Below are 14,980 nucleotides of genomic sequence, written 5' to 3'. Positions count from 1 at the left end.
GGACAAATCCTTGGGTTACGGTGGTGTTCCAAAATACTGTTCCAAGAGTTGTCAGTCTCTTCCGAGTAAGTCCGTTTCTCCGTGCAACAGCAGCATGCAAACTAATGACGATTATGTATTCTCCGGGTCATCTTGTATTGACAGAAATAATAACAGCACCAGAGCAACGGACGAAATACCTTATAAACTATCTGTAACCAACGAGAATTCGACAACAAGCGTGAGAAATTCTGAGCATGAACAGCAGATTACGAGGCAACCCGTGGTATTGGATCAGCCTAGAAAAACCACGACTCCTGGAGCGCAATACGATCGAAATACAAATACCAGTGTCACATCTCCCTTCCAGCGGTACCAACAATTCTCAAGTGAGAAAACACACAACATCAAAAACGTTGATCGGAATCGAGATCAGATGGGCCCATGGACTCAATATCAAGAAGCTTGCCGTAACCGTTGCCACGACTCTCCGTCCGTGTCAAAGGATGAAACTACCAACGTCGGCAGCTTACCTCAAGGTCCTAAAAGGAAGAGTCTGTGCAGTGATGATTCCAAGCTCGTTACGAGTCTCAATGAGCTCCTGAAACGTAGGACAGACGCTACTGAGAGGCAACAAAGATCGAACATTTCATTTGATGAAACCCAGAGAAAGGAAGCCAAACTATTTCAAAATACAAACGTTCACACCCAAAGCCCACAGTGTCAAGTGGAAAGAAGAGTAGCAACCATATATCAAAGCAAGAGGAACGTAAAATACGTGGAAGAAAATCCAAAGCCAACCAACACTGAACGCGACGAAAACCGAAGAATGGGCATCACGGCATTTCCAAACAAAAGAACCGAAGCCCAAAGCTTGCATAGGCGTGTGGCCGAGGAAGACCCGGGACGCTCAGCGTCTCATAGGCTTCCTATACCCAATCGTGAGGAAACTGAGTCTCGCGATTTTAAAGCAACGGCCATTAGCGCCGGAAACCAAGCTTCCTACAGTGTGGAAAACAAAGCTTTAAACGATCAAGCGACAGACACGTCGAAAACACAACAACCTTGTCGTTCATCATGTGCTGTGCCACTTCCACCTGATGAGAATGAATTGGACGACATGGACAGTGGCTGCGGTGGTTACGCAATAGACCACAGTTCCCTTCCCAAAATTGTGGCCGTGCATTCCATTGTGAAACGAGATGAGACCCAAGGAGCAGACCAATCAAGGCTCTCTGCGGGAGATAAGAAATATTGGAATGAACTCCTGAAAAAGCTTAATTCTGAAACGAACAATTTCAGTGAGGGCATCGAATTTCAACAAAGTAAACCGGAAACGACTCCTGAAGTGAGCACGGCAAGCAATCTCAGGAGCCTCTTAAAAGGAAGCAAGTTTATCGACGATCAGAAGCAAAAAGAACCATCCCAAGAAGACAGGAACTTCACAGTTTCTCCAAGGAAAGATTCTGTTACGCAGCCGGAAAGTTTAAACGAGGTGAAGATGAATGAAAGCATTTCACACTGGACGATGTGGGAATATCTTTCCACGTCATCAACCAACGTAACAATTCACGTCAGGAACCCAAGTGCTCACGCCGAAACTGAGAGGAAGACTCAGTTGCCTCGCAAAAAACCAACAGTCGCAGAGCTGAGCGAGAAAATTTTGGCTACTCGAGGAAGAATTCAGAAAGAGACAATCCCCTGGAAAAAGAAACTCCTCCATAGCTTGGAAGCGATATTCACCAAGAGACTAAGAAAAACGGAAAAGGAAACCGGAGTAAAGGCTAGTATTTCCTTTGAGGAAGAAAAGGTTAAGGAAGAATCGAAAGAGAAGAAAAACGGAAAGAAAGAGGGACGTAACAGCCAAGGAGGAAAGGAGAAGATTTCTGCACCTCGCCAAAAGCAAACTATAAAAAAGAAACTATAAAGTTTGACTTAACTTATAAGGCTTAAACTGTGCTAAAGGAGTTATGTCATGGACACGTATGGTACGTTTTGTATTGTTGAAGGTCTTCATTCAAAATGCTTCTGAACCTTTTCAAGTCTTGTCAAGCTTTGTTACTGTTTGATTTGTTACTACCCCCTTTGGAATCTGTCTTCCTAAAAAAATGTTCGGAGATTAACTTTCTTCAAGAGGCAATTTTGTTCATTGAAGAAAAGACTGGCTCCTTTTGATAAAAAAGGAATTATGAATGGATCGTTGTAGATTATGCACAGTTGATGTAATGTAGCCTTCGCATATATTTTCGTTTTGTTTACCCTTGAGAATTTCACTATCAAACATCAATTTCAAGGCATTTAGTTATTGAAAATACCGAATCCCTTAAGGTCATTCCTAACATTTGCATTGCGCATCCTTACTGCGCAGAATTTATGGCGTCATTAGCGCGCGCTTGTGCCCGCGCATATTGAAAACATGACGGATTTGCCTTGATATTGAGCTCTGTCAGTTGAAAAATGGCTCTAGCTCACCAACGAGCATGGGCACCCCAATTTTTTTTTTCCAGTCGTTGCAATCAACTAATCATAAGCTTTGCGTGAGAAAAGACTGATCAAATTTCTATTGCTGAAAATTGAATAAATAAGAAAAATAGCAGATACACTGTGGGCTTTTCTATTTTGCAGTCGGTAACCACGTCAAGAAATTTGGTTCAAATTTTTAATCAAGGATTTAGCTTTCTGTCTGAATCAAACTTAAACGTTTATTTGTGTCAGACACAATGTATTGACTGTAGTTTAATGGGTGTTCTTATGAGTCCGGGCTTACAAAGATGTTACAATTACGAATGCGGAATGCGTTCTTATAATAAGCACTAAATAATGCCAAAATGGGGCATTTTCAATGCCTCACTGCTCCTTAATGAGCATGGGCACACCCTTTTTTATTTCAAAATTGAAGTTATCACATGACAAATATTCAGTGGACAAAGTTTGAACAAAAATCTATTTTTAATTTTTAAAATCTATTTACTTTACATCAAATGACTATAGGCTCAAGAACTATTCAGTTCAATCAGCCCAGATGTCGAGGTTATATTCTTAATGAGAAAGGAAACGATTTTATTTAACAATAAGATTATAAGCTAGAGATTTCTGTCGCGCACAGAAATCAAGAGCGAATCATCTATTTGTTCTAGTATAAATCTACTAGTCGTTCAAAACTTTATCTAAATCTTCTACACAGACACCTCGAAAATGCAAAGAAGTGGCCGTCATTTTGTTAAAAACCGAACACTGCTACGCTACTCACTATGAGGGGGACATTGGGGGGGGGGGGGGGGGGGTTTGAACACCGCAACACCGTAAAAAAAAATTAATGAACACCGCATCAACGCAAGAAAAGTCAACGTAACACCGTCACCGCAACTCGTATTTTTAGCGCCACGATTCGTTCATCTACACTTAAAACAATACTTTTATACCTCAACAATTTTCCACAAAATAAACACATCACAACGCTTTTCATTGCGCATGTGTCGATACTGCTGATGCCTGTAAATCAGTTTTCTTGCTCTTGTGAAGAAACCTTGCGGGAAGCTAGGAAGCGGACGAGATCTCTCCCTTCTTTTACAGGTACTGCGCTCACTTTTCTTGGTGTATAAACCCACAGACTGAAGCCCTATCTCGACTGGAAGTATTGCTTTCCGGAGCTAGCTGCGTTTGCGGTCGATATCGATAATCGTTTGAAAAAATAGAAGGTCAAGAAAGTCGCAGGACCTGGGAGTGGGTATAGACCGGTATCAGAATGACCTCTAGAAGAAGCCGAATAGCAAAAGGAAAAAAAAATAGTAAACGTGTGTAATTTACAAAGCTTCCTTAGCTTAGAAAGCCCTCTTTCTCCCCTGCGACGCGACATCTGAATATATTTTGTTGCCAGTAGTTTTCGCCATCTTTTCCTTTTTTGGGTAGAAAAAAGCTGCGCAGTCAATAATACATTATATTCGGCCTTGGCGTTTCCAGAATTTCCAGGATTGTTTCTGTCCTCGCTCTTCCACGTGTCTATCGAACAGTGAGCTCCGGGTGGCAGAGGTCGAGTTACTTGTCGAGTTACGTATAGATAAAAACGGCTTCGGATTGGTAGCCGAAGCATATTGAAGATTGACTAGAAAGTGATGGTCTGTATTTTGTTACAAATTATTAACCTTAATGGTACGTGTTTGTCATAAATTAGCATGGATTAACGGAGTTGACGTGCTCAATTTAGGTGAGATTTAGGTTTGAGAATGGTAAATCAAAAAACCCCAGTACCGCAAACAATTTCATTTCACCGAACACCGCAGCGTGAGAAACACAAACATCGCACACTGCAGGGTTTGAGATCGCCGCAACACCGCAAGTTGAGATTTTATTCACCGCATCACCTCATTAAAAAAAACATCAACACCGCAACACCGCAAATCCCCATGTCCCCCTCCACTATCTATCAAAGAATAGATAGTGAGTAGCATAGCCAATCAGAGAACAGCATTCGTGATAGAACCCTAGTAGATTTATAGTCGGTAACAGAGAATAGACAGCCACTGCACAACCCAGACGTTTGTGCTCATTCTGCATTCGCTTACCAACGAATAGTTATGATGATCTATATACTGCAACCACATATCTTACAGATCTTAAGCAAACCAAAGTTAAGACTAATTAAAGGCAACTCGGCATCGAGATTGTTATATTACAAAATGTTCGAGGAGCAGCAGCACAATGCACGGTGCTGTAGACAATCTTAATAGTTCTTAAGTTAACTTTCGGATTATAATGTTGCAGTTCCTATTGAATGTTCTCTTCATCTTAAGTCAACAGAGTTCCGATACCGAGGGCTATAAAATGGATCTACAATTGTACATAGGCGAAACTTGTTACATACGTAAAATAAAAATTTAGTTTTTAATGGACGTTGCCCTTGGCCTTGTGTCGCCATCGAGGTTGCTTTAAAAAATGGACCTGCATCTTTTTTAAAAAAGATAAATAGGTCTAGACATAAATATTTTTGTGCTCCCCGAAAAAGACGGTTTCAATGTAAACCTTGCAAACCTTTATAAACTTTTATAAATAAAACTATAATCGAACATGATTGCACGTGTGTTGAGGATGAATGTATTCGACCATCAAGTAACTATAACTTGGATTCCAGAGGGCAAGCGTCGGGGGTAGGGAGGGGGGGGGGAGGGGGGCGTGGAGGAGGGTTGTAAAGAGTCCTGGGGATATGATGAATGACGTTATGGATAACCTTCTCGATTAACCTTTGCTATCTGAGGGTAACGTAACTTGTATATTTGAATAGCAATGAAGTGCCAAGAGTTGTGCTGTAGAAATGTGGCCAGTCGATGAGCTATTGATTCACTTCGATCTCAGGAATAAGCACTAACATGCGAGAGTGTTGTGTTTTTTGTATCACATCATTTAAAATCTGTTCAATCTAATTCTATTCCATTAAATTCTATTAACTCTTGTGGTTAATAGAATGCTATTTAAACCAGCTTTTACTTTATGTCGGGGAAACTGTGATAAAATGGTTCAACAAATGCGCCGAGAAACTAAAGTTAATTGTTGTAAAAGATAAATGTACACATTGCGGACCTATGAGACTGCGTATCGCCGCCAATCGTAAATACCCAGAATGCTGGGAGGCTTCCCAATTACTTATAAATCACAAACTGTTTGTTTTTTTTACAAATAATGAGATGTAAAATATGTTTCGTCAAAGAGAGAGAAGTGTATTTTAATTTTGTGATCAAATTGCTTATTCTTAAGACGCAGTAAACCAATCACCACAGCTGAAAGAATGGACGTCATTAGTCTCCGACCTCCAGACCCAAACGCAAAGTCCAGAGAAAAAAGCAATGAAAACCATTATTGCTATAACAGTTTGAAGAGAGGAAACAATAAGGCCGTCCGTCGGCTGTTAAAGGCACTGGAATGTCAACAGATGATCATAACCTCTTGAGTATGGGGAATTACTTGATTGCTTTGACGGACAAATCCAGCAAATTGTGGCCGGAATCAGTCATTGTGAGATTAGACAATGCGCGTAATATGTATTTTCATTTATTCCGCTTCGTTACTAATAACGTAACAGCATATTCTAGTGTATAAATTCACATTCGCCATCCACAATCCTCCATTGTGCTCCCGACGAACGCTCAAAACGTCAGCTCTTTCAAGATCGCTAGGGCGGTTATTAACCGTTATCAACTCTACGTTGATAATCATTGGAGTGTTTCCCTTGCCTGTCGAAACCATCAAACGGTTTCTTCAGAACTAATAATTTTATTCACTGACGTCTCCATAGGCTCGATTTCCGCCGCTCTCTTAAGTCCGGTCTAATGTTTCAGGCTTCCCTGTCTCCATTCCGAACAACGGCTGTTAGCCTAATGACAGACTGCAAGGCTGATAACACGTGATAGATGACGTAAGCCGCCCAAAACTCTACAGAAAATGTCGAAGACTCTTTCAACCAAGTCAGACGTAAATATATACCAACGAAACTTCCAAGAAAGCTTTTGTCCTGACCACAATGTGCGGTCCTCTTCTAGCTGAATAATTTTAAACGGAACGGCATATTTCAAATGTTATTGATATTTATTTGCCAGTTAATGAAAGCGGAAAACGTATTTCAACCCTTCCGCCCGCGTAGGGGAAACTGATTTCTTTTGATTTTACAGGGTGTTTACTGATCAATCAGAACTCGCTTGCGGCCTCAATTGTCTTATAAATATACGATAGTACAGGCGCTGCGACTTCAAAAAAGCCAATCGCACGAAGAAATAGAGAACGAGCAATACCTTACATTTGTTTGAAAGTTCCTGAACAACCAGGAAGTAATAAACACCGGAAACCGGAGTTTATTAATAGCACGTTACTTGTACATCTAATTAAGCCACTGAATGAAACGCAAATACATGAGTACAGTATCTTTCAGTCGGAAAACTGCAAAAGATTGTCACAGTTAGATTCTGGTGAGTTTTCTTGAGGTAAAGCTATTTACAGACGATATATTTAGTTGCAAAGGTCTTGTAATTAGTTGTTGGTGCCGTTGTTTATCAGATTCTTTGTTTTTCGTGATGTGTTCCGCATTAGAAACGAATTAATTGAGCCACGTTGCCGATGTAAACCGAGGAACGGTTGGTTATCATCAACAATTTATAGAACGCTAAAACATTGAACATCATTTCAACAGCATTGAAGCGAATCACACCGTGTCTTCCATTCACTTCAGGCAGGTGTGGGAAAGCTAGCCGTACAGTGAGGAACAAATTCAAATTATTACTGATTCACCTGTTTATACTTTCAACGGTAATAAAACCATAATTACCAAACTTTTTAGTCACAGACGGGACAAGAAAAAATTACAGCATGGAACCATAAATTAAAAGAAAAATAGCAACAAATCCTGGAATCTGGCAGGCTCCAGAATTCAGAATTCTTGAAAAGATTTTTTTCCCTGAAAATACAACATCCTGTCCTAGATATTACAGACCAACCTTGAGTTCGATCCGGATAAAATGAGACAATGTTTATTTTCGTGTGTTGCTGCTAAGTTTTCTCAAATAAAATAGCTGTTCAGTTTTGCTTCAATCGGCAGAGCAAACCTTAACCTTTATTTTCCGTTGTTCAATTATTTGGCCTTTTGAGAGACTCCGGCGCTGTTATTGTGTAAAGCATGGCTTTCGTGATGAAATGGAAAGAGGAAATGGAAATCAATGTGCGTCAGCTCGGGTCAAGTGTGCCTTGAAGCGATTTTTCTAAGTTCTTTGTGTTTTACTGACTTAGTGATGAAAATATTTTCGAGAAAAAGCTCATAGAGGTCAAGCTTTTAGTATCAACATGTCCTGTACTGGCGCACTTGTTACCTTGAATAACAAATATCATTATTTGGACATTATTGGTTTCGAAAATTTTTGTGTCATGAATTTTCTAGAATCGAAAATTACACATTTGATTTCCAGAGGCACAAACAAGTGTCTTTGTTTACTGAAAGAAGTGATAAGATTTAACTTTTAACGTTTTCGCTGACAAAACCTAGTTACGTCAAACCATTCAGTTTATTTTCCACTAGAATTTTTTTTTTTAAATACAAAAACATACCATTACTTCCTGTGGTAAATAGTGAAAAGGACAAAAGATTGAGTATGTGGAAACTGAATAGCTTCTTGAAAACCCAGTCAAGCTGACAAAAGAACTTCCTGGCCATGAATAGAAATTGTTATCTCTAAAATATTTGTCAAAAATTCAAAATTATAATAGGATGGTAGGAAACACAACAATACTGGAACAACTGTGCTCGACAAATGACGTCAGCAAGTAAGGATTACTCAGCAACGAAAGAAATATTTTCAATTTGAATTATAAGCTTAAAAACGCGCGTTTGATCACCTTTTCAAGTTTAGCCAGCGTGGAATCTCAGTTTTAAATATATATATTTTTTATTAAAGTTAACTCCTACAGACGGCAACCTGAGATGCATTATTACATTAATTGAAATCCACCAACTGATGTTACGACTCATTAATTATCCTCAATTTACTCTGTGTTCGGCAAGGGAAAACGCATTGAAACTAAACTGTGTTGCGTGCCTTATTCCTGTGTCTTGCGTGGTAAACGTAGAACAAAGGTCGAGTTTTGGTTGGTTTCTGCTATGTGTTCCTTCCAGTGTCTTTGAGTTGATTATCCTTTCAGGTTGTGCGCAAAAAAGGTCTCTTGTATGAAAGTTTATGTTTTAAAGCCTATCAAAACTTGTCGGTGTAATACACTAGGAGCTTTATCACGGACATCTGTGAAGCGCCACTTTTAAAATCACGTACAGTTTCTAGTGCAGCTTCTAAGGCAGTTTCTAGCCCGCTTTGGCAATGTATACTTACATGACAGAGCTTCCAGAGCTCTTATTTCCTGTCGGGTTATTTTCCACCTGCGTCCACGTATCCAGGTGTGCTGTTATTACCTCATTCCATCCACGATATCCGGTGATGCTTGGCTTATAAAGTTCAGTGTTACCCTAGCCGAAGAAATAAGGACCGATAAACGCTAAGACGAGTCGATCAAATACTGTATAAACGAAGATCAATTCATTACCCTCAGTTGTCGATAAATGCGGGCTTCGTATAAAATACTAATGAACAAGGTAGAGGCAACCTATACAACACACAAGATCAGAAAAAGGTGGTTTTTGTTTTTATTATGCCTGCACTGGGAAGGTCAGCGAAAACAAAGGTTTGGTCTGAACAGCCCGGCAAACTCATCCTATGCGATCAGCCAAGTGAATGCGATGGAAAAGGTCAAACGCTGCAGTATAAACTGTCGATTATGAAACCGTTATTTATTTTGTTTTGTTTTACAAACTGAAATGAATGAATCAGTCAGAAATTGAAGCGATGAATAAGAACCATATTTCGACATGTTACAGCTAGAAAAGCAGTTAGTCCATTAACGGAATCCCGCCTTTGGTAACGTCACTTCACTTCACTTCACTTAATTTTGCACTTACATTTTGAAATTACAATATTAGCATAAAAAAGAAAAAAAGATACATATATAACAATTAAAGGTGACAATGGTATATACAATGGTATAACACGATGTCTAACACGAAAGTTAAAAACTGGATTCCCGTTTTCTGAATAATATATACAGCACCAATTAATAGCTTGAAAATTGCCACATTATTTACTAGAGTTTGTCTGCTAATTGACCAGTAAGGTTCAATAATTATTTATTTATTCTATTCTTACAGATCTACCTACCTAGCACGGTAAATGACACGCCCGCTATACGCATTTGTTATCAGGTTAAATGTAATTCATACTAATGAGGAAATCAAGGTCGCGCCTTCTTGGTCAACAGAATATCAAAACACGTTAAAGTTCTGTTCTTCCTAGTTATACAGGGTTCATTACTGCAAATGAAATTAAGTTATTCTCTGATTATAAATATAGCTTGCTGTGGTTTGTTAATCGTAAGCCTGGAGCAAGTCTTAAGATGCAATATCAATGAAGCAATGATAGAAAGCAAAGGCGTTGAATTAATCTACCGTGGATGTTCCAGTCACCTTTGCCTCTGACCATTAAACCATGAAACAGTCTGTACCTAGACGTTTTATATTCTTGACAGCGCGCGAGAGCAAGCACCGAGTTTCCTACCTGCCACCCTTTGCGTTCTCGCTCGGTCAAATCCCCCGGGGTTAATATTTTGCTTTCAGGTCTCGACGAACTTGTAAAAAAAAAAGACGATTTGTTAACAGACTAACCACGAAGTGCTTATTAAATACTAATATGTGTTTTTCGTTATGGATAGTTAAAAGTCATGCTTATTAAATCTGTCAGTTATATTGCATTGTAAGTTTGTGCTTCGGAGAATTCATTACGTCATTCTTGCAAAAACACGCGTTCGTTGCGGAACAAGTCATTTGTCGCGCAAAATTCCATGAGAACAGGCTACACGCTTTGCAGCAGGTCCAAATTCAGGTAAATGTCCAACGGTTTGAGAGACCAATACAATTCTAAAACATCTTACTACAGGAAATGCATTATGCCTCTATACACTAGTGCTTCAATGTATGTTTTTGCTTCATTTCACTTCAGGCAGACGTAGGGTGCGGGATGAACACATCTCCTTCCAAACACTGCAATGAATTCTTATTTTCATCGACGCTCATGTGGCTGCGGTACTTTTCGTCCATGGCGCTGTCATGTTCCTTGGAATTCCACCCCTTTCAGCGCCTGCTCTAGGAGCCGTGGATTTAGTTATGGAGAACTCGAGCACGTGTTACCTACGAACAAGAAAACAGGAAGTCTTAATTGTAAGTAGTTTCAAGTGTTTTTTTTTCTTAATGAAACCAGTGTTTGTTGTGTAGAATATTGAAACACAATGTTTGCTGAAAACCTTAAACCCGAACATCTTAGAAGCATCATCTTGAGTTGTGACAGGGAGGAGTAATATTTAAACAAAGAGTGATTAAGTAGTTGATGTGTCTGCAGCCAAAACAAAACAAGCGAAGAGTGAAATCATGCGAGACCTGCACTTTGCGCTTTTTTCACAATCCTCTCTTTCAGTCCTCTCTGTGACTTTCGTTCAGCCTGGCAGTTTGTAGAGAAAAGAATTTAAAATCATTTTTTAACACGTTAAGGGCCAATTTGTCAAATTGCAATAAAGCTTTAAATTCCTTTAATTACAACCGCTCAAACAGCTCAGAAACTTCGACACCAACTCGACAATTTTATATTTACAACCGAGCACGTTTCTTGAGGGTTGTATGCCTCTTGTAAGATCAGCATACAATATCGCCAGACAAAGAACCCTGACGTAATAGCTGAAACCAACGACGCGTGCAGATTATGACGTAATTTTGAAACAATAAAAACAGCGACAGATTATACATTTTTCAGGACGTAAAAGCTCGTAACTAAGAAAATATGTTTTGTTTCTTTGGCCAAAAAATGAGAGCTGAGTACGTACGGAATTTAAAGATCACCCGGCACCAATTACCGGAAAAGCTTTATTGAGTTCATTTCTTGTCAATACCGATTGAGGAAATAGAATGGAGAATTGTTAGAGTGAGGAGGCTGTTTAATATTAAGGCAATAATTAAACGCGGTGCTGTATAGAAAGGAAGTGTATTTCGGAAAGTAATCATAACTAATACGTTTTAATTTATTCAGTGTGTTCTCCTTCACCCACAGTAAATACAACAAGCTGCAATATGTCTGACGACTTTTTCCTCCGGCCATTCTTGACAAGAGAAGAATACTCATATTGGAACAGCCATTTTGGCGGCCTTTCGTCCTCTTGCAGTTCATCCACATCTTCATGCGCATGGTCTTGCGCATGCGTTTTAAACACCAAAGATAACACAACTTTGACGTATCAGCACATGAAACCTTCTGTTTGCGCCAGAAATGCCCCAGGTCAACCATGTACAAAACCCCTGTTTGTTGATCGCCCTGTGTTGCGCATCCAAAGCACCAGTGACGGCTTCTGCAGTAACACAGGGTTGGTTACAAAGCCATCTGTCTCCGAAAAGGTCGCATCGACCGCCAGCTGTGGAAGAATGGAAGCTAACGCTCTCCGCTGTAACTATTCAATGAGTACGAGTTCTAACATGAAAAGTCCCAGTGGATGCACACTCAATAAGGACAAAGGAGCCATCGAAAGTCGTTCCCTTGATGAGAGATCAATCCTGCCTCCACACCAAACTGGAAGAAGCCGTCTTAAAAGATTCTCCAACAATGGCAATTCAACCAAGGATTGTGGTGCTCATCAAGGACTGACCCCAGAATTGAGAAGACGACTCAGTGAAAGATACCTCTGTGGAGACAAGAGCTTTGAAGAAAATCCTGCTGCACTTTCCTCGCCGACCAGCCATGAATGCGTCAAAACTAGACCCGCTGATCTCTGCAGTCCAAGTAATACTTTAGTTACAAGTTCAGGCCCAGAGTCAGTAACCACTGATTCTTGTCCAGTAAAAAGAAAGTCAACAAGTGGATCAGAAAATGCCCGTGATCCGAAAGAAAACGGCAAAAGACCACGCGCTTGCGATGACGTAGAGGAAACTAACAAAGCTCAAGCACCAAACGAGACCATAGATTTGAATGACACGTTAACTAGCTTCCTAGATGGACCTCTTTCAAGAAGCATCTGCCGCGGCAAAAGCGCAAGTTTTAAGATTAATGAGTCACGTGGGAAGCGCAGATCACGAGGAATGAAAAGATCACGCGGGGTAGCAAAGAGACGCGTCCAAGGTCGACCTGCAGAAAAAAATAACACCACCATTACTTCCGAAGGCCGATGTGAAATCAGTAGTGCCAAGAAAACCAACTATCAACACGGAGTTGAAACTCACAGCATAACTCAGCCCAAGATTGTACGCACTTTTAGCCTGGCTGACGTTGCGGTTAAGTCAGGTGACGGCAAGCAGGCTCTAAAAGATGGAAACAAACCTTCTGAAAAAAAGCACATTGGCGACGTTATCAACGCTGAGAAGCCTGTTCATCGGGGATTGTTGAAGAATACCAAATCCTCCCTTTGTGGCAGTTATGCTTTAGATTATGAATCCCTGCCAAAACTTATCAGCGTACTTTCCTCGCCGATGGCTAAAGTTGTATCGAACTTGAAGACATAAATCTGATTTATGCAACTAGTTTAACATTTCATCTCAGTCAATAGCATTCATCATTAATCGTTTCTTGCGATTTGAAGACTGTCACACGTTACAACTAATTCGTGGTAACACTCATAACCCCTTTAATTAAGCGCATGGCTTAAAGTTTAGTACACAGTGATAGGAGCATATATCAGTGATTTAAAAAATTATCCCTAGTATTACAGGGCCATTATCTTGGCTAGTTCCGAATAAAGAGTTTTTATATCTACCCTTATTTTGTTATTAACTCAGTTTAAGTCCATCAGAACTTTCGCTTAAAACGCATAGTGGAATCGTAAATACGTTTATAAGATTAGGATGAAGCGGTTTTGACTTAATTTCGTAAAACCAACCCTGCACCCATGTGCCCAATCACAACCTACTCTGGAATAAATAGTGTGCTGAATGAACTTACAGTGTTAGCCGCTGGAATACTATGGAACACTTACGAGAATTTATTAAAAATATTTTGGCATTTACCTATATGATAATGAATTACTCCTGATCACGCGTGCAATATAATTATGTAAGTAAAACCCAGCAACAAGTATGTCAATTAACTACACTTTATTTTATTATTCATAAGAAGTTAAATTTAAATAATTACTCACAAACGGTTGCAAAAAAATTGTCTGTTTTTTTCGCACGCGCGTGCGGTGTATTGCGCCGCATCAACATGCACTCTAGCATGAAGCGCGCGAATTTTGATGTTCGGTGCGTGGTGTTTGTATAATGTTGTTTCGGCCTAGGTCCATCGAAAAAATACCGTGTGCAGCCTCGCGAGCCCGGTGAAAATTACTCCTAATAGAGCTCGGTGGAAAAATACAATAGAGGCGCCATGCTCTTCTACGGTGTTGAGATGGCAAAAGAGTGAAAAGAGAACCCACAGACTGTTGCATGGAGGGGACCCCTATCAAAATTTAGAAAGGCAAATTTATTTTTTTAAAATCTGCGAACAAGAGGTTGAACTATAAACGAAACAAAGTTAGCGTTTCAAGTTTGGCCTACTGTAGTCAAAATTCTATTTTGAAGTCCATTTTCATCCTCGCCATCGTTCGTCATCAGTTCTTTACTTTCGTCTGCTCTCATTTGTGAAGTGCTGTCATCACAAAAGCCAACAGATAAAAAATTTTCTTTTTTCCCTTTTTTGTTTCAATCCACATAAATAGCTATTTGCACAGTGGCGCTCCTCCCTCGCAGGAGGAACCTAGACCAGACCGAGCGTAGGTTTAGCCTAAGCTGAATATTCCTATTTTTCTGCCGATTTGTAGTATTCTTAATTATAGCTTATGACATTTAATTCAACATATGGCTTTTTGTTTTACTTGTCTCCTGGTTTTGTTTTTTAAAAAAGAAAGAATTTATCATGAAAATTTTGCGGTTTAGTTGATGTCTTTTGCATCGCACGTATTTTGTACTGCACAAATGCATTACACGTACCGCTTGTCATTGAAAATTTGACTATCGCTAGTGAAGAGTGTTCCGTTTGTTGGCTAATTTTGTCGTTTAGAGAAATGAATAATCTTACACAGTTAAGTAAAAACATATCATTGTATCGTATTTACAGATTTTGAACGCACGAAATTATATTCTTTTCACAATTTCAGCCTCAGGTTTATTCTTAAAATATTCTTAAAATTTCGCAAATTTCAGCCTCGATATTCTTATAAAATATATTCTTATAAACAAGAAAGAGTGTACGGACCACTAAGACGGACCGCCCACGAATTAATTTCGGCAAATTGCTTTTTCAATTCATTGCACAAAATAAACATTTTTTTCTTGTTAAGTAGAAATCTTTTTACCGTCATGTCTGGAGGACAATTTCAGTTAAGTGTGCACAAAAGCGACGTGAGAAACGTAAATAAATGT

At 39.5% G+C, this 14,980-nt stretch overlaps 2 protein-coding genes across 7 annotated transcripts in view; both read left to right on the top strand.

Moving 5' to 3' along the window:
• Positions 1–2,579, top strand: part of LOC110068262 (uncharacterized) — a 27,326-nt gene extending 24,747 nt beyond the window's left edge. For all 5 annotated transcript variants that reach the window (XM_089293523.1, XM_020775651.2, XM_089293522.1 and 2 more), the window contains one exon: positions 1–2,579. This exon is cut by the window's left edge and continues 1,513 nt beyond it. In XM_089293523.1, coding sequence (XP_089149649.1) covers positions 1–1,906 — 1,906 coding nt within the window. In that variant the 3' untranslated portion in view covers positions 1,907–2,579.
• A 4,257-nt stretch (positions 2,580–6,836) lies between these two features.
• LOC110068644 (uncharacterized) lies at positions 6,837–13,656 on the top strand. Of its 2 annotated transcripts, none has more exons than XM_020776057.2 (3): positions 6,837–6,932; positions 10,551–10,768; positions 11,649–13,656. In XM_020776057.2, the coding sequence occupies exons 2-3, from the start codon at positions 10,597–10,599 to the stop codon at positions 13,085–13,087; spliced, it is 1,611 nt and encodes a 536-aa protein (XP_020631716.2). In that variant the 5' UTR covers positions 6,837–6,932; positions 10,551–10,596; the 3' UTR covers positions 13,088–13,656. The 2 variants fall into 2 exon arrangements, with proteins under 2 accessions (XP_020631716.2, XP_020631722.2); XM_020776063.2 differs by lacking the exon at positions 6,837–6,932 and adding an exon at positions 10,305–10,433.
• Positions 13,657–14,980: the final 1,324 nt, after the last annotated feature.

This window comes from Orbicella faveolata, unplaced genomic scaffold, assembly GCF_042242905.1.
Source record: "Orbicella faveolata isolate gen_17 unplaced genomic scaffold, um_ofav_v1 contig_25, whole genome shotgun sequence".
Lineage (NCBI taxonomy): Eukaryota > Metazoa > Cnidaria > Anthozoa > Scleractinia > Merulinidae > Orbicella > Orbicella faveolata.
This window is presented reverse-complemented; position numbering and strand designations above follow the sequence as displayed.

Excerpts from the sequence above, each read along its gene's own strand:
- LOC110068644 (XM_020776057.2), top strand. The coding sequence starts at position 10,597 with ATGAATTCTTATTTTCATCGACGCTCATGTGGCTGCGGTACTTTTCGT. Across the intron at positions 10,769-11,648 it reads GAAAACAGGAAGTCTTAATT|TAAATACAACAAGCTGCAAT; the intron begins GTAAGTAGTTTC and ends CTTCACCCACAG.